This window comes from Dictyostelium discoideum (genome assembly GCF_000004695.1).
Source record: "Dictyostelium discoideum AX4 chromosome 4 chromosome, whole genome shotgun sequence".
Taxonomy (NCBI): Eukaryota; Evosea; class Eumycetozoa; order Dictyosteliales; family Dictyosteliaceae; genus Dictyostelium; species Dictyostelium discoideum.
Window position 1 is genome coordinate 3248237 of NC_007090.3, and position 17526 is coordinate 3265762.

The following is a 17526-nucleotide window of genomic DNA, read 5'->3' on the forward strand; positions in this document are numbered from 1 at the left end:
GACAAACATTTGATACACAAATATATCCATCTTGAGAACATGTATCTTCAGCCAAGGGAAGTGATGAGTCACACTTTTCATATTCTTGGCAAGAACTTAAAGTTTGATTACAAACTAAACCAGCTGAACACTGCCCTGTACTTTTTATAATTATATTTATTTTTTTTATTTTTTTTTATTTTTAAAAATTTAAGATTAAAATACTTAGTTTTTTATTTTTATTTTTTATTTTTTTATTTTTATTTTTTTTTTATTTTTTTTTTTAAAGAATTCCTACCATGTTTGATTTAAAGTTGGGCATGAGAAAGTATTTTCACATGATTGTGATAGATATGGTAATAAAAATACAAAGAATACTAAAAGAAATAATTTAAATTTCATTATTTATATGTTTTGAGTGATTTCTTCTTTGTTTTTTATTTTTTTTTGAGCTAAAAATAAAAAAAAAAAAAAAAAAAAAACTTTGAAAAAAAAAAAAAAAAATCAAGGAGATCGAGCTGATCAGTTTGCTTTTTTTTTTATCAATAATTTTATTTGAAAAATTGTAAATTTACAATTGTAGGGGATCGAGCTAATCAGTTTATTTTTTTTATTAATATTTTTTTTTTTAAAATTATTTTATTGTGAATTTTTTTTTTTTTTTTAAATTAAAATAATAATAATTTCAATAAATTAGAAAGAATAATAATAATTAATATTGAAAATTTAATTAGTAATTTTAGTTTACTTCAATCAATTAGAACTTCAAAAAAATTTATATAAAAAAAAAAAAGAAAATAAAAAAAAGAGTTTATCAAAAATAAAATAAATAAACAAAAAAAAAAAGTTTATCAAAATTAAAATAAATAAAAAAAAAATTTGTTTAGAAAAAAAAAAAAAAAAAAAGTCAGTCAAAAAAAAAAAAAAGTGACTCATGCTTAGGGCCAAAAAAAAAAAAGAAAAAATTCAAAAAATTCAAAAAAAAAAAAATCAAAAAAGATGAACTTTTTGAATTTTTTTTATTATTATTATTGTAAATAGTAACAACAATCACAATGAATAAATTTTTAATTGCATTATTGGTATTAGCCACATTAGCAGTTTCATTTTCACAAGAAATTGGTGTTTCAATTTTAAAAACTGATACACCAAAAGGTGAATGTAAAGGTAAAACTGCCTCAATTGGTGATTATATCAGTTTAAAATATGTTGGTAAATTCGAAGACGGAACTGTCTTTGACTCCTCTGAGATTCACGGAGGTTTCAGCTTTAACTTCACCATTGGAGAACGTAAGTTAGTTGTACAAAAAAGTAAAATATAAAAAATAAAAAAAAAAAGATATTGACACCAAAAATAAATAAATGAATAAATAAAAATTATAAAATATATAGGTAAAGTTATTCCAGGTTTAGAGATTGGTACAATTAATATTTGTGAAGGTGAAAAACGTTCAATCAAGATTCCATATCAATTAGCATACGGTGAAAATGGTATTGAAAATGCAATTCCACCACGTACAGATATTTATTTTGATTTGGAGGTTGTTTCAATCGAAGGAGCACCAGCTCAACCATTTTATTATCAATTAATTCCATCAGTTGGTACCATCATTGCTTTTTCAATGTTAGCTGGTTTCATAGTTTTAGTTAAATTCATCATTAAACGTTATCCAGATGAATCAAATTCTAAAAAACCAGCCCCAGGTAAACCAAAGAAAACAAAAGCAGCAAAACAAAACTAAAATAAATAAATAAATAAATAAAAAATACAACTATCAAGATAATAAAATCAAATAATTTTTTCATTAATTTATTTATGAATATTTTTAAAAAGTTTAATTCTATAAATTATTGATTAATAAATTCTTTGCATTAATGCATTGATCCTAATCTATCTGAATTATTATTATTATTATTATTATTATTTCCTACTCTCAAAATAAAAAAATAATTAGAAAAAAGAATGATAAATAATTAAATTCTAAAGAAAAAAAAAAAAAATTATGATGAAGTAAGTTAAAAAAATAAAAATATAAAATAAAATATAATAAAAAATAATAATTAATTAAATTTAAAAATAGATTAATCAATAAATAAATAAATAAATGAACAAATAAATGAAAAACTTTGTTTTTTACACTGCCAACGCGCAAAATGACAACGTAACCCCTGTAAGCGGCTAATAGCCCTGTAAGACGAACAGACGGATTTTTGGGATATTTTGGAACACTGTTGTAAGGTTTACAGGGGTTATGTAGTCATTTAAATTGATCCACTAAGTTGGTGCAGTGAAATTAAATGATAAGTGAGGAAATCAATTAATTCTGTTTGATAATAATAATAATAAAAATAATAATAATGAGTAAATAAATAAATGAATAAATAAATAAATAAAAATTATAAAATATATAGGTAAATTAGAAGATGTAATTATCTTTGATTCGTCAGATTTACATGGCGCGGCTTTAATTTCACACGTACAGATATTTACTTTGATTTGGAAGTTGTTTCAATCGAAGGAGCACCAGCTCAATCATTTTATTTTCAATTAATTCCATCAGTTGGTACCATCATTGCTTTTTCAATGTTAGCTGGTTTCATAGTTTTAGTTAAATTCATCATTAAACGTTATCCAGATGAATCAAATTCTAAAAAACCAGCCCCAGGTAAACCAAAGAAAACAAAACTAAAACTAAAATAAAACTAAAATAAATAAATAAATAAAAACACAATTATCGAGATAATAAAATCAAGTAATAATTTTTTCATTTATTTATGAATATTTTTAAAAAAGGTTAATTCTATAAATTATTGGTTATTTAATAAATTCTTTACATTAATCCATTGATTCTAATCTATCTGAATTATTATTATTATTATTATTATTATTATTTCCCAAGATCGGCCTAAATAAATTATCATTTTCATTATCATTATTGCTAATATTTATTGATTCACTTAAGTCATCAATTGAATTACTATTTACAATACTATTTCCTCCATCGCTACTATTTATACTATTATTTATATTATTTATATTATTATTATTATTATCAATACTAATATTATCAATTATATTATTATTTATATTTTTATTTATTGGACTATTATCATTTATTCCAATACTAGTTGAACCACTACTGCCACCACTACCACTACCACTTGCAATATTATTATTATTATTATTATTATTATTGGTATTGTTATTATTATTATTACCACTTGATAAAATTTGATAAGAATTTGAATTTTGAAATAAATTATGAACTATTGGTAATAATCTTGTACCACTAATTGAAATTGATAATAGGGAGAAGAAAACAAAGATTATCCAAAATACGCTTAACCAATTTGGTAAATAACTTAGATGATGTAAATTTAAGAGGAATCCAACTGTTGATTTCTCCATACCAATTGCATTTCTACAGAATCTATAGATTCCACCTGTCAATGCCATGAACAATAATAAGAAGAAAATAACCGATCCATAACGATGATGATATTCACGCATTGATTGTGGTATCCATCTACTACGACTTGTTAATTTACCAGTTCTACTACCAAATAGTGGATTGTAAATCATTGAATATCCAAATACAACCAATGCTACACATAGAATCATCAATAGAAATGTATATACAACTTCACTATTTTCAAATAACCATGACATTTGATGAATCTTCATTAAAAATGATACCTTTTCTTTTGGAATTCCAAATCCATCTCTTAATATTTTATATAGTAATCCTGTTATCATTGTTGTCATCAATGGTAATATTATTGTATACGCTATATACCTATGAAGTATCCTTTTATTCCAATACATTCTACCCATTTCTCTTTTATCTATTTACAATTATTTATTATTTATTATTATTTATTATTATTATTATTATTATTTTTTTTTTTTTTTGTTTTTCTAAAAAAAAAAAAAAAAAAAATTTATTATTTAATTTTTATTTTTGTTTTATAATAGTAATTATTATATGTTTAATAATTATTATTATTTATGTGTAATTTTTTTTTTTTTTTGATTTAATATGAAAATAATTTTAACTTTTATTTGAAAAATTAAGATCAAATGCAAATAAACAAAAAAACAAAAAAACAAAAAAAAAAAAAAAAAAAAAATTTGAGAAAAAAAAAAATATGAAAATAAAAAAAAATTAAAAATAAAAATAAATTAAAATATGAAAATTAAAAAAAATTAAAATTAAAATTTAAATTGGTAATGGTATAAAAAACCCAAATATTTAAAAAAAAATAAAAAAAAAAATAAAAAAAATAAAAAAAAAAAAAAAAAAGTTATTATTAGGGGGATTGGATAATATTAAATCTGAATTCTAGATTCTGTTATTATTACAATTAAATTTCTTGAAAATTAAAAGATTTAATTTCATTAAAATATAATATTATTTAGTTATATTAAATTTATTTGATAAAAAAAATAATTTGTTTAATTCTTTATTTTTATATTTTTAAAAAATTAAATTATTTTTTTTTTTTTTTTTTAATCCAAATGTTTTTCAAAATCCAACCCAAATTAAGGATTTTGAATTTTTTTTTTTTCATGAATCCACCACTTACTTTCATTGAATCTATTGTTTTTTATTTTTATTTTTTTTTATTTTTTTTTTAAATTTTTTTTCAAGTTTTTTCATTTTTTTTTTAAAAATAATCTTTTTTTTTTTTTTTTTTTTTTTTTTTTTTTTTTTTTTTTTATACATACATTTCACAAAGAGTTATCAAACTAAATTAGATAATTCTAATTGATAAAACAAAAAAAAAAATGGGTTTAGGTAAAACAGAATGGGAGGATATTCAAATTAAATATGGTAATATGGAAGCGCCACCAAAACAATTAACAGAGGATGAATTATTTGATTTAATTAAAGAGGCTGCAGAAATGGCTACAGAAGCAGAAAAGAATGAAAAATTAGAGAATGCATCATTAAAAGATCTTAAGGATATGGAAGATGATGAGGATGAAGATGTACTTGAACAATTAAGAAAGAAGAGAATTCAACAAATGAAAGTTGAAGCAGAATTAAATAAATTTGGTGAATTAAAAGAAATCTCTGAACCATCTTATAAATCTGAAGTAACTGAATGTAAAGGTGTAATGGTTGTAGTTCATCTTTTTAAAAATGGGTATGATTTAATCATATTATATATATTTAAAACGTATTTAAAATATATGTATATATCTAACTATAACTATTTTTATAATTATAATATTATTAAGTATTCCTCAATGTCAATTAGTAAATCAACATTTAACAATATTAGCAAAGAAATTTAAAGCAACTAAATTTGTAAAGATTAGATCAGAGGAAGCAATTCATAATTATCCAGATAAGAATTTACCAACAATTTTAGTTTATTTCAATGGTGATATCGTTGGTCAAATCATTACATTAAGAGCAACAGGTGGTGATGCTACAACTGTAAATGATATTGAATGGCAACTTAAACAAGCTCATGCAATTAAAAGTGATCTTCAAGAAGATCCAAGAATTACTCTTGCAAGAAAGAAATCTCAAAAATCACGTTATTCAAAAGCAGATTCCGATGAATCTGATAATTCTGATTCTGATGATTAAAAAAAAAAAAAAAAAAAAAAAAAAAACAATAATAATAATAATAATATTTTTATGCAAAGATATCTATGTATAAATAATAAAAGTCTCAATTGTAAATAAAATAATAAAATAATAAATAATTTATAGACGCAAATAAACATACCAATTTGGTTGTAAAACTAATTTACAAAATTCATAAAAATTTTTATTTTTATTTTTCTATTTTATTTATATTTTTTTAAATTTGACCACAAATATAATTATTAAAGTAATAATTATAATAATAAAAAAAAATCTGTAAAAAATGATTTGAAAAAAAAAAAAAAAAAAAAAAAAAAATATTGGTTAGTAATTAATAATAATCTACTAGAATAATTCAAATAAATATAAAAAAAAAAAAAAAAATACTTACCAATATTATTTTTTATTTTTAAAAAATAAAAAATGGAACAAATGAAATTATTTGGCAAAAACTAGTTAACATAAGTAGACTCATTGCTACAATTGTTAAAATTAAAAAGGTAAACATTCTTTTATTTATTTTGAAACTTTTTTTTTTTTTTTTTATAATTGGTTTGAATGAAAAATTAAATTATCATTTTCTTTTAAATAATAGTGAAGTGTAAATAATAGCTAAAATTAAATTATTAACAAAAAAAAAAAAAATTTAAAATAACTTTTTCTTATTTACTTTAAAAGGAAATAAAATAGACCAATTACCAATTTAAATTTTAAATTTCAAACTATTAATTATATTGTTTAAACTGTTATTTTCTTTATTTTTTATTTTTTATTATATATTTTTTTTTTTTTTTTTTTTTTTTTTTTAAAAATAATTAAACAATTGCATAATAAAATATAAGAATTGTTTTTTTAAAAAAACTTTGGAAAATATATCTGTTAATATTTATCTTATATTTTAATTTTTTTTATTATTTTTTTTTTTTTTCTTTTTTTTTTTTTTTCTTTTTTTTTTTTTATTTTATAATAAAAAAATAATAATATTCCAAATAGAACTAGTGAATAATATTCCACACTTAAGAATATCTGAAAATTAAAATTTACCATTCAAGTGTGGAATGTGAACCCCACTAGTTACATTTTACTTTTTAAATTTTTTTTTTTTTTTTTATTTTTTTTTAATTTTTTTATTTTTTTTTTTTTTTTTCATTTTGATCTTTCATTTTTTTTTTTTTTTTTTTTTAAATTAATTAAAAAATTTTTTTGGTAATAAAATATAGAAAATGTCAGGTATGTAATTGAAATTGTATTACTATTTTAGAATTTTTAAATAAACAGATAAAAAAATAAAAAATAAAAAATAAAAAAATAAAAAATAAAAAATAAATAAATAAAAATAAAATAAATAAATAATTATAATAATTTTTATAAGATGAAAAAAAAAAAAAAAAAATTATAATTGTTTCTGAAAGTAATAAAATTCAACAAATATATGGTCACCTTATTAATAATAAAAAAAAAAAAAAAAAAAAAATAAACATATAATATATAATGTATCATTGCACTAATCATTTTTCAGGTGCTTTAAAAAATTTAGTTAAATCAGTTATTAAAGTTGGTGAAAAAGTTCCAATGGATGTTACTTTAGGTAAAGCACTCCCACCAGTCGATGGTGTTTGTGCAATGGCACCAAAAGTTTTATCAGGTGAACTTTTCAAAGACCGTAAAGTTGTTTTATTCGCTGTTCCAGGTGCTTTTGTAAGTATTTTTTTTTTTTTTTTTATTATTTATTTATTTATTTATTTATTTATTTATTTATTTATTTATTTATTTATTTATTTATTTTTCCAACTAATAATTTATTCCTTTTTCCATATATTATCGATTCTAATATTATTAGACTCCAACTTGTTCAGCCAAACATTTACCAGGTTTTATTGAAAAATCAGAAGAAATTAAAAAAAAAGGTATCTCTGAAATCTTTTGTATTGCCACCAGTATGTATTTCATTTTTTTTTTAATAAGAAAATTAATAATATTAAAAAAAAAAAAAAACCTTTACTAATAATAATAATTATAAAAAAAAAAAAAAAAAAAAAAATAGATGACCCATTTGTTATGAGTGCTTGGGGTAAAGACGTTAATGCAGGTACTGCAGTTACTTTACTTTCAGATGGTAACTCTGAATTCACTAAAAAGATTGGACTTGAAATGGATGGTAAGGCTTTCTTACTTGGTGAAGACAGATCTCAAAGATATGCTATGATCCTTGACTCTGGTGTTGTCAAACATCTTGCAGTTGAAGAAGGTGGTAAATTTGATGTATCATCTGCTGAAGCAATCTTAAAACAATTATAAACATAAAATCAATCTATAAATAATCAAAAAAGAAAAAAAATAAAAAAATAAAAAATATAAAATTTTAGAAAAAAGTAAATGACTAACCGCAAATGAAAATTGGATATTTTTTAATGTGAAAAAAAAAAAAGTTTTAATGTTTTTATTTTTTTTTTTTTTATTTTTTCTTTTTTTTTCTTTTTTTTAATTACTCAACTAAATACATATAAAAAGAAATGAATAATAAAAATTTATTATTAATTATTGTTTTAATAACATTATTAAATTTTGTTAAATCAAGTGATTTATCATATAAAAAAGTTCATTTAGTTGATTCAATTGAATTGGCCAATGGTAATACTAATTACTTTTTTAGAGGTAATCAACCAACACAAACATTATCAAATGGAACTAAGATTTTCCCATATGATGAATTGGTAGAATTTTTAAGAAATAGTTCATTATCAGAGTTTGGTGTTAAATTACCAGAACAATTTTATATTATCGATATTAAATTAATCAGTGGTCCATTACCAAGTGAATTACCAGATTTAGAATTGGAACAAAACTTTTTTGCAGCAAATCCAACACTTGGTGAATCTCGTACAAATCAAACTTGGGGTGATATAATTGATCCACAGTTAGTTCCTCAAGATAAATTGGAAGAATATGCATCAACCATTTCAAGTTGGTCTGCTGATAAATTACCACAAAGAATGAGAGATTATCATAATATTCTTTTAACTGAACGTGAACTTCCAACTGTTTTATATGTTCATTGGTAAAATATATTTTAATTTTATTACTTTTTTCAATATTACTTTTAGTAAATATGTATATTTGTATATATAAAAACTAAACTAATATTTATGTTTAATAATAATAATAATAGTGAATGTGGATGTGATAGAACAGGTGAAGTTATGGCTTCATATGTTATGAAATTTAAAGGATGGGATTTACCAAAAGCATTAGAATGGGATTTTGCAATTGCTGGTAGAGATATTAATTTTTCAAATCGTTGGAGTGCCCAATGGTATTGTTTATACCTTAATTATGTTGAAAACTATAAACTTGATTGTAACCAACCAACTCCACCACCAAAATCTTTGATTTCAATTAATAACTATTAATTATAATAAATCTTTTTTTTAAAAAAAAAAAAACTAGTATTATGTATAAAAAGAAAAAAAAAAAAAGAAAAAAAATACTAGTATTATTGTTATAATTTATTTATTATTTATTTATTTATATATTACTTAAATTTGCTTTGATTTTGATTTCAGATCTTTTAAATCATTTGTATTTAAAATAAGATTTGATTTTACAAAATCAGAAGACCAAGAAAGTAATCCAAATACTACTAAAAATATTAAAGCTGAAGTAATAAATTTTGAATTGAAAAGATTTAATTCACTATCTTTGTTATTTTGTACTTGGATTGATGTTGGTTTCTCTGTAATTCTATATGAAATTTGTTTAGTTTTTGGTGTTTGTTTTTTTACATTATCGTTGTTATTATTATTATTATTATTATTTACAGTAGTTTCATCTTTTTCTACTTTTTCATCTTTTTGTTTTTCATTTACAATTGTTGAAGGAGTTAAATCAGCTCTCATTACAGAACCAAAAAAGTCTGTAACAGGAACTTGATCTAATGGTCTATTGAATAAATCTGTCCTATATTCACTATGTGATTGTAATTTTTGTGGACTATATGTATTGAACAATTGATATAATGTTACATTATGTGGGTCAACACTTTCAAAGAATTCCAATGTATAATATGTAAATCTATCAATAACTGCAACCCCTAATTCTGGATCTGAATGATGCTATTTATAAATAAATATATATTAAATATCAACAATTAGTATTTTTTTATTTTATATAGATTTGATTTGATTTGAAAAAAAAAAAAAAAAAAAAAAAACCAAATTAAATTTAACAAACTTACAGAATAACTATTTTCACCAAATTTACTTGAACCAATTGCTAAAATATTTGGAGAATTAAAACGAGTATATAATGTATTAGCTTGACAAGTATCAACCATGAATAAAATTTCATGATATCTTTTCTTTTCCCACATTTGTTTGAAAGCATCAGCTAAATCATGACTTGAAATCTCTTCATTATCTTGAAATTTTAAAAATTCATCACCACCATGACCAGTTAAGAAAATTAAAATATTACTTTTATCATCTGTCAATAATCTCTTTGAACGTGCTACCTCTGGTTCATGTCTACCAGTTAACACTCTAATGAAATTTTCAACATTAACTTCATATCCTCTATAGTCAACTTCAATATTATCACCATATAAATTCAATTTATGATTTTCATTATTGAATATACTACCAGCATATGAATTTCTAGGATTACATGCCATATCATCTGCTAACATTAATATAACTATATATAAAATAAAATAAAATAAATAAATAAATAAATAAATAAATAAATAATAATAAATTGTTATATATTTATTAATATGTGAATATATTTGTTTATGTATTGTTGTTATACATACTTTGTGAATCAGGTATACCTAATTTCTTAACAGTTCTATAAAAACCTAATACATTTGCTATATGTCTATAGTTAAACCAAAATCTTGATGTGCAAACTAAAAGTGCCCAATTATTTGTATGTTCACCTCTGAAAAAATGTTCAACATTATAATCCGCTTTACCATTACCACCATTATAAAAGTTTGTTTTTGGTTGTTCATATCCCATCGCCCCACCATTTGAAATTGCATCTTCAATACCACCTATATATAAAACTAATATTGCATATAAAAATACAAGATAAAATCTAAATGTCGTTTTTTTCATCTTTTATTTCTTTATTGTTGTGTGTATATATATAAATAAAAATAAATTAAAATTAAATTAAAAAATGAAAAAATAAAAAAAATAAAAAAATTCATTTTTTCAATATTTTTTTTTTTTTTATTTTCAAAAAAAAAGAATTAAAATTAAAAAAAAAAAAAAAAAAAAAGAAAAAAAGGAAACATATAGTCCTTGGAAAATAAAAATAAAAACTAAAAAAAGAAAAAAATTAAAATTTTATATCTTTTTTAAATAAAAGAAGTTTTTTATTTATTTATTACATATTAATGTTACCATATTTTCTTGGTGTTGGCAAAACCTTTTTTTTTTTTTTTTTTTTTTTTTTTTTTTTTGGAAAACTTTTTTGTTTTTTTTTTGTAATAAAAAAAGAAGATGGAAGGAGTTGGAAAACATTATATTGATATAATAAAATAAAAAAAAATAATAAACCATTATAACTAAAATTTTTTGTTACAATGAGCAATAGTGTAATTTAATACAATATCGCTATTATTTGTGATAAGTAACTAATCACTAAATTATAATATCAGTGTAATATTATTGATCTTTTTTTTTTTTTTTCAATATCTTTTAAATACACTTGAAATTTTTGTTTGTTTTTTTTTTTTTTCCTTTTTTTCCTATTTTTTTTTTTTTTTTTTTTGTTTTTTGCTTTTTTTTGATAAATATTTACACGAATTTTAAAATACAAATTTTAACCATCAATATAATGAAATTCTTCAGCCCCACCACCTTGTTTTTGTAAATTTAAAGTTGAAAATGATAAAGTTAATAAACCTAAATTATTTGTACTTCCATTATTAAGAGTATTATTATTATTATTAAAATTATTTGAAACACTATTATCACTAATACATTTTAAAGGAGGTACATATGTATTTGAAATTGGAACATTTGCTTCTAAGAAATCTAAAATAAAACTAAAGGAAGGTCTTTCTTCAGGTGATTTTTTCCAACACATTTCAATTAATTTTCCAAGATTTTCCCACATTGGATCCATTGGTTGAGGCATTGGTGGTCTATAATTTTCATAAGCTGCCAAATGAGCCATTTTCAAAGGTTGTAAATTTTGATTTGGTTGTTCACCAGTTATAATACACCAAACCAATAAACCAAATGAATAGACATCAGCCTTTGGTGTATAAAGTTCACCAATGAATACTTCTGGTGCTTGATAGCAAAGATGACCAACGGTTGAAGTCATTTCAAAGCCTTGCTCCTTACTCAAGCCAAAATCAGCCACTTTTGCAATGGTTAAACTTTCATCCAATAAGATATTCTTTGTTGATAAATCTCTATGAAGTATTGGATTTGGTTTCCAATCATGTAGATAAAACATGCCACGTGCTATTGAGATTGCCATATTCCAAGCCAATATTGGATTTTGTTTAATTAAAAAGTAACGATCAGTCAATAACCTATCCAAACTACCACCACCCATATACTCTGTAACTATACCATTCAAATTGGTTTCACTACAAACACCCAAGAATTGAAGTACATTTGGGTGTCTTAGAATACTTAGAATTGCGACTTCCTTTAGGAACACATTCTCCTCTTTATTTCCATCAGTATTTCTAAATGAATTTCTATGTAAAATTTTCACTGCAACCACAGCACCCTTCCAAACAGCCTTTCTAACCTCTCCAAAATAACCCTCACCTATGACTTGACCAAATTTAAACTCGTTGAATCTAATGTAAAATGCTGACAATTGCAATGCTGTAGTTGCACCCTCACCACTTGTACTAATTGATTCTCTACCAAATAAACTTGTATACTCTTGGAAATTAGTTAACAATGGTAAAAACTCACCTCTTGCTCTTAACAAATTTGTATCGTTACCACAAGTTCTAAATAACAATGGTCCATATGAGAATGAATAAATAATTGCAGCAATACCTAAAAAACAATAACCAGCATCAACATCCAATATATTCAATAATGCACCAACTGATGAAATACAATTATATCCCATCAAAAACAATAACCATATTCTACCTGTTGGTCTTAAAAATGATCTCTTTATTGTCATACCTAAAACTATCGTATAAACTACCAATGATGCAACTGTAATCGCTAATGATGTATATTCATCTTGAAACATAAATGTTTGACAATCATTTTTTTTACACATTGTTTGATCATCAAAAAATGATGCCAACTAAAATAATAAATTTATATTAATATTTATTTTATAATTAATAAATATATTATAATATATGTATATATACAACTTACAGTAGTACAACAAATAATTAAATATAATAAAGTACAAGAATAAAATGAACGTCTTGCAGAGAATCTATCATCTTCTTTACCATATAGGAAAACTAATACCCAATTATCAGTGACAATATGACCTGTACCAACGATAATTACGAATGCTGGATATGCTAAAGAATTTGGTGGTAAAAATAATAGTAATAAACCTTCGAATGCTAACCATAAACTAACGAATAATGTATACTTGAAATAAGTTGAATTTATAATTCTTGGATGATCAATTGATATACCGAAATTCTTATCCCATAGTGTATCTTGTGATATTTTTACACCACTTCTATTTAACCCATTTGAACTATTAATTGATATAATGTCATTATTCGATGAACCATTCCCATTTCCATTACCATTATTATTATTGCTACTCTTTTGTAAATATGTATAACTACGTTGAAGTCGGAATAAAAGATAAAGTGCTGAAAATATATATCCTAATGCCATAGAATCAACCATTGTGTTAAACATAATTGCACCATCTCCTTCACCTGCTAATGGTATTGATCGATTGAATAAATATGTACAAAACCCACATTGATTAATTGAAACACATGATGTGTCCATCTTTGTTTGATTTTGTTTTTGTTTTCGTTTTTTTTTTTTTTGTTTTTCTTTTTTTCTTTTTTCTGTTTTGTATTTGTTTAATTTTTTTTTTTTTTTTTTTTTTTATACTGGGGGTTTTTAAAAAAAAAAATAAAGAAAAAGTGGGGAATAAAAAAAAAAAAAAATAAATAAAATAAAAAAAAACTTAAAATAAAAAAGGTGTTTTAATTTATTTTATTTTATTTTGATTATCTATTTTTTTATTAAATCAAATTTTTTTTTTTTTTTTTTTTTTTTTATTTTATTATTGTTAATTATAAATTTAATTTGATTATTTTTGTTATTATAATATTATTATTATTATTATTATTATTATTATTATTATTTTATTATTATTATTATTATTATTATTATTATTATTATTGTTATTATTAATTTGGTTTTACAATTATTGTTAATATATTATTATTATTATAATTATTAATTAAGTTACTTGTCACTCAAACCGCTTTGAGGTTTTTTTTTTTTATTATTTTTTTTTTTTTTTTTTTTTTTTTTTGAATTTTTGGTTTTGAATTTTGAGTTGAAAAGGGTTCCAACTTATTTTTTTTTTTTTTTTTTTTTTTTTTTTATTTTTATTTTTTTTTTTTTTTTTATTTATTTATTTTTGTTTTGTTTTTCTTTTTTTTTTTTTTTTTTTTTTCAAACATTAAATGAGTTTGGATTTAAATTATTTGTTTATTTTTTTAATTTAAATTTTATTTTTTTTAAAAAAAAAAAATTTCTAATAACCAGAGAAATTATAATTTAGTTTTGAAGATTTAATCAAAAGGAAAAAAAAAAAAATAAAAAATAAAAAAACAGGTGAACGAAACTGGTGCCAAAAAAAAAAAATTTTTTTTAATTTTTATTTTTTTAATTGTTTATTTTTTTTGCCCATCTGGCATTACCCACTATTTTTACAAATAATTTAATATTGACTCAAAATGGAAATGATCTTTTTTTTTTTTTTTTTTTTTTTTAAAATTATTCTATTTTTATTTTTTATTTTTTTTTTTTTAAAATTATTCTATTTTTATTTTTTTATTTTTTTTTTTTGGATTTTTTATTTTTAAGTTTTTTTTTTTTTTTTTTTTTTTTTGGTTATTAATTTTTTTTTTTTTTTTTTTTTTTTTTTAAAAATTATTATTGTTATTATTAATTGAATTGAATTGAATTGAATTAAATTAAATTAAATAAATATTTAAATATTTTATCTGAAATCATTTGTACCACCACTACGTTTACCAGAGAATAAATGTTTTGGCATGAGATTGTAAACGTGACGATCGGATTCACCTTTTCTACCATCTTGATTTCTCTTCTTACGAGAACGTTTATCGAGTTTATCAGCTTTTTCTTTTTGAGCCAAATCATGGAAACCTTCACCTGGAGCAGGAGAAGCGATTCTGGTGGTAGAACGTTGACGTGATTTTGAACGATTGAGAGAGAGACCTCTTTCTTCAGAGGTTGGAGCTTGAGAGTCTGAACGTGAGGCTGAACGAGAACGTTTCTTACCAGAGATACGAGACTTGGAATGATCACGTACACTTTGGATGATATCACCGATTTCATCATCTTCATGATGCATAGATTTCAAATGAGAAGCCATCTCTTTAGTATCGATACCTCTACGACCTTTGGATAATTGTGGTTTTGAAGAGTCTTTAATTTGATGATTGATACGAAGTTCGTGTTTCTTCTCTTGGATTTCGTCATAGAGTGCTTCGTTCTCTTCATCGAGATCAGATTCTTCATCGTCTTCGGCATTCTTTAACTCTTCGAGGAAAGCTTCTTCTTCCATCTCCAATTCCTCCAAACGTTTGAGGATATCAGGATCGACGAAATCAGCAATGTTTTGACCATTGATAATCTCTGGTACGATATCGAATTTCCATTCATCATTCTTGAGGAGATATTTCTTCTTCCAAGCGTTGACATCATAGATTGGAATGATACCTTGGGCGTATTTCTCGTCGTTTTCATGTTCTTCAATCATTTCCATCATTGCAGCTGTGAGTGTTGGTTTCTTGTAATCGGATTCCTCGTCCATATCAGCTTGACGAGCTGCAGCAATTACAGATTCTGGAATACATGGTGCACGTACTTTCTTATCTCTTGCTTGTGGTTGAGCTAAATGAAGTCTATGAATCTCCTTTTCAATACGAGTTGATTTCAATTTCTTCTCAACTCTCTCTTCGAAAAGTATAGAACATGCTGTATCCTTTACCTTTGCAATACCCTCCTCTGTTAAATTTGACATTGGTATTAAATGTGTACCACCAATACCACCTCTTGCTGGATCTGCTAATGATTGAATTAATTTCCAATCATCTTCTGGTACATCTTCTGGTCTTCTTGCATCAATTTTATTTAATACAACTAATAATGGTTTATTTAAAAATAATGCTTTAATACTAAAGAATAAATCAACCTTTAAATAAAAAAATAAAAATATATTAATATATTAATTATTAATTATTATTATTATTAAATAATTATTTAATTAATTAAAAATACTTTACTTGTTGTTTAATTGTATAACCACAACGTTCAGAAATATCAATTAAAAATAAAACACAGGAATGTAAATGAGCTAAAGCAGTGATAGATTGCATTTCAATTGTATTACGTTCATCTAATGGATGATCTAAAATACCTGGAGTATCGATAACTTGCCATGTGTTATATTTAAAATCGGTATGACCAACGAATAATGATTTAGTGGTGAAAGCGTATGGTTGTACATCAACGTTGGCACGTGTTAATTTGTTCATAAATGATGATTTACCAACGTTTGGATAACCAGTCAATAATAAGGTACGTGTATTTGGGTCAATTGATGGTAAACGAGCTAAATGTTGTCTAACTTGTTCCAAATATTGTAAAGATGGTCCTTGTTTTAACATTAATGTACACATTCTACCTAATGAAGCTCTCTTCAATTGTTTACAACGGTATAATGAATCACCATATTTCAATAATCTTAAATAATCTTTTGATAAATTATCAATTAAATTTCTTGCTGTATTTAATTGACCTAATGCCAATTTGTAATGATCTTTATCATATAATACATTTATAAGATCTGCATAAAATGGATGAATATCCTATAAAAAAAAAATATTAATATTTTTTTTTTTTTTTTTTTTTTTTTATTTTTTTTTTTTTTTTATTTAAAAAATATACATACATCTAATAATGGGAAATCACCAATAATTTGAGTTAATTTTTCATGATAACTTTGTGCTGTATATTTAACTTTTCTCATATAAAAGGTACGAATACGACCAATTGCATATTGTTTATGGATTTCAGTTGGAGTTTTTCTTTGAGTTTTTGATAAAACGATATCAATGAAATCTTTTGATGTTGGTACAACTTGAATCTTTTTGAAATTATAAAGAACCATTTTTTATTTTTTTTTTTTTAATTTATAAATTTGTGTGTGTAGGGTGTTTTTGGTTGTTGGTTTTTTATTACTTTTTTTTTTTTTTTTGAGAAATCAATTCCAAGTGATGAAATAGTTAACAGGTAGTTATTGATTGTTGTTTTTTTTTTTTTGGTTTTTGAAAAAATTAAAAGAATAAAAAGATTTATATATATATATTATGAAAATTATATAATAATACGATCGTTTTTATCTAATATTTGTTTAAAAAAAAAAAAAGAGAAAAAAAAAAAATTTGTAAAAAAAAAAGAACGAGCGAGGAAAAAAAAAAATTAAATAAAAAATAAATCAAAAAAAAATAAATTTTTACGTTTTTTTTCTTTTTTTTTTTTATTTTTATTTTTATTTTTTTTTTTTATTTATTTTTATTTTTGGAAAAGCGATCAATATACTATTATTATTATTATTATTATTATTTCATTAATGGTGGCCAATCATCAATTTTATTTTTGGAAAAGCGATCAATATAATAATAATAATATTATTATTATTT

General features: G+C 22.1%; 10 protein-coding genes across 10 annotated transcripts in view; 5 read left to right on the plus strand and 5 right to left on the minus strand.

The window, feature by feature from the left end:
• Positions 1–381, minus strand: part of dia1 (hypothetical protein) — a gene marked incomplete at both ends in the record, with an annotated part of 1716 nt that extends 1335 nt beyond the window's left edge. The window contains 2 exons of the mRNA XM_632970.1: positions 1–140; positions 278–381. The exon at positions 1–140 is cut by the window's left edge and continues 114 nt beyond it. Of these exons, the coding sequence (XP_638062.1) occupies positions 1–140; positions 278–381 (244 nt within the window). The remainder of the gene's footprint in view (positions 141–277) is intronic.
• Positions 382–1034: 653 nt separating this feature from the next.
• Positions 1035–1721, plus strand: impA (FKBP-type peptidylprolyl cis-trans isomerase; the record flags this gene model as incomplete). The annotated part of the gene is made up of 2 exons (XM_632971.1): positions 1035–1269; positions 1372–1721. The coding sequence occupies 2 exons, from the start codon at positions 1035–1037 to the stop codon at positions 1719–1721; spliced, it is 585 nt and encodes a 194-aa protein (XP_638063.1).
• A 261-nt stretch (positions 1722–1982) lies between these two features.
• Positions 1983–2680, plus strand: DDB_G0285457 (hypothetical protein; the record flags this gene model as incomplete). The annotated part of the gene is made up of 2 exons (XM_632972.1): positions 1983–1990; positions 2428–2680. The coding sequence occupies 2 exons, from the start codon at positions 1983–1985 to the stop codon at positions 2678–2680; spliced, it is 261 nt and encodes an 86-aa protein (XP_638064.1).
• A 135-nt stretch (positions 2681–2815) lies between these two features.
• DDB_G0285739 (hypothetical protein) lies at positions 2816–3814 on the minus strand (the record flags this gene model as incomplete). Its single annotated transcript, XM_632973.1, has 1 exon — positions 2816–3814. One exon carries the CDS (start codon positions 3812–3814, stop codon positions 2816–2818), a length of 999 nt encoding a protein of 332 aa, XP_638065.1.
• A 954-nt stretch (positions 3815–4768) lies between these two features.
• phlp2 (phosducin-like protein) lies at positions 4769–5582 on the plus strand (the record flags this gene model as incomplete). The annotated part of the gene is made up of 2 exons (XM_632974.1): positions 4769–5130; positions 5225–5582. 2 exons carry the CDS (start codon positions 4769–4771, stop codon positions 5580–5582), a joined length of 720 nt encoding a protein of 239 aa, XP_638066.1.
• A 1223-nt stretch (positions 5583–6805) lies between these two features.
• Positions 6806–7880, plus strand: prdx5 (hypothetical protein; the record flags this gene model as incomplete). The annotated part of the gene is made up of 4 exons (XM_632975.1): positions 6806–6812; positions 7120–7280; positions 7423–7519; positions 7627–7880. The coding sequence occupies 4 exons, from the start codon at positions 6806–6808 to the stop codon at positions 7878–7880; spliced, it is 519 nt and encodes a 172-aa protein (XP_638067.1).
• A 215-nt stretch (positions 7881–8095) lies between these two features.
• DDB_G0285459 (hypothetical protein) lies at positions 8096–8992 on the plus strand (the record flags this gene model as incomplete). The annotated part of the gene is made up of 2 exons (XM_632976.1): positions 8096–8640; positions 8752–8992. The coding sequence occupies 2 exons, from the start codon at positions 8096–8098 to the stop codon at positions 8990–8992; spliced, it is 786 nt and encodes a 261-aa protein (XP_638068.1).
• Positions 8993–9118: 126 nt separating this feature from the next.
• On the minus strand, positions 9119–10699 carry pigK (phosphatidylinositol glycan, class K; the record flags this gene model as incomplete). Its single annotated transcript, XM_632977.1, has 3 exons — positions 9119–9694; positions 9817–10274; positions 10393–10699. 3 exons carry the CDS (start codon positions 10697–10699, stop codon positions 9119–9121), a joined length of 1341 nt encoding a protein of 446 aa, XP_638069.1.
• A 712-nt stretch (positions 10700–11411) lies between these two features.
• Positions 11412–13564, minus strand: DDB_G0285463 (CZAK family protein kinase; the record flags this gene model as incomplete). The annotated part of the gene is made up of 2 exons (XM_632978.1): positions 11412–12881; positions 12959–13564. The coding sequence occupies 2 exons, from the start codon at positions 13562–13564 to the stop codon at positions 11412–11414; spliced, it is 2076 nt and encodes a 691-aa protein (XP_638070.1).
• Positions 13565–14795: 1231 nt separating this feature from the next.
• Positions 14796–16994, minus strand: nog1 (nucleolar GTP-binding protein 1; the record flags this gene model as incomplete). The annotated part of the gene is made up of 3 exons (XM_632979.1): positions 14796–16016; positions 16108–16692; positions 16776–16994. The coding sequence occupies 3 exons, from the start codon at positions 16992–16994 to the stop codon at positions 14796–14798; spliced, it is 2025 nt and encodes a 674-aa protein (XP_638071.1).
• Between the last annotated feature and the right edge of the window lie 532 nt (positions 16995–17526).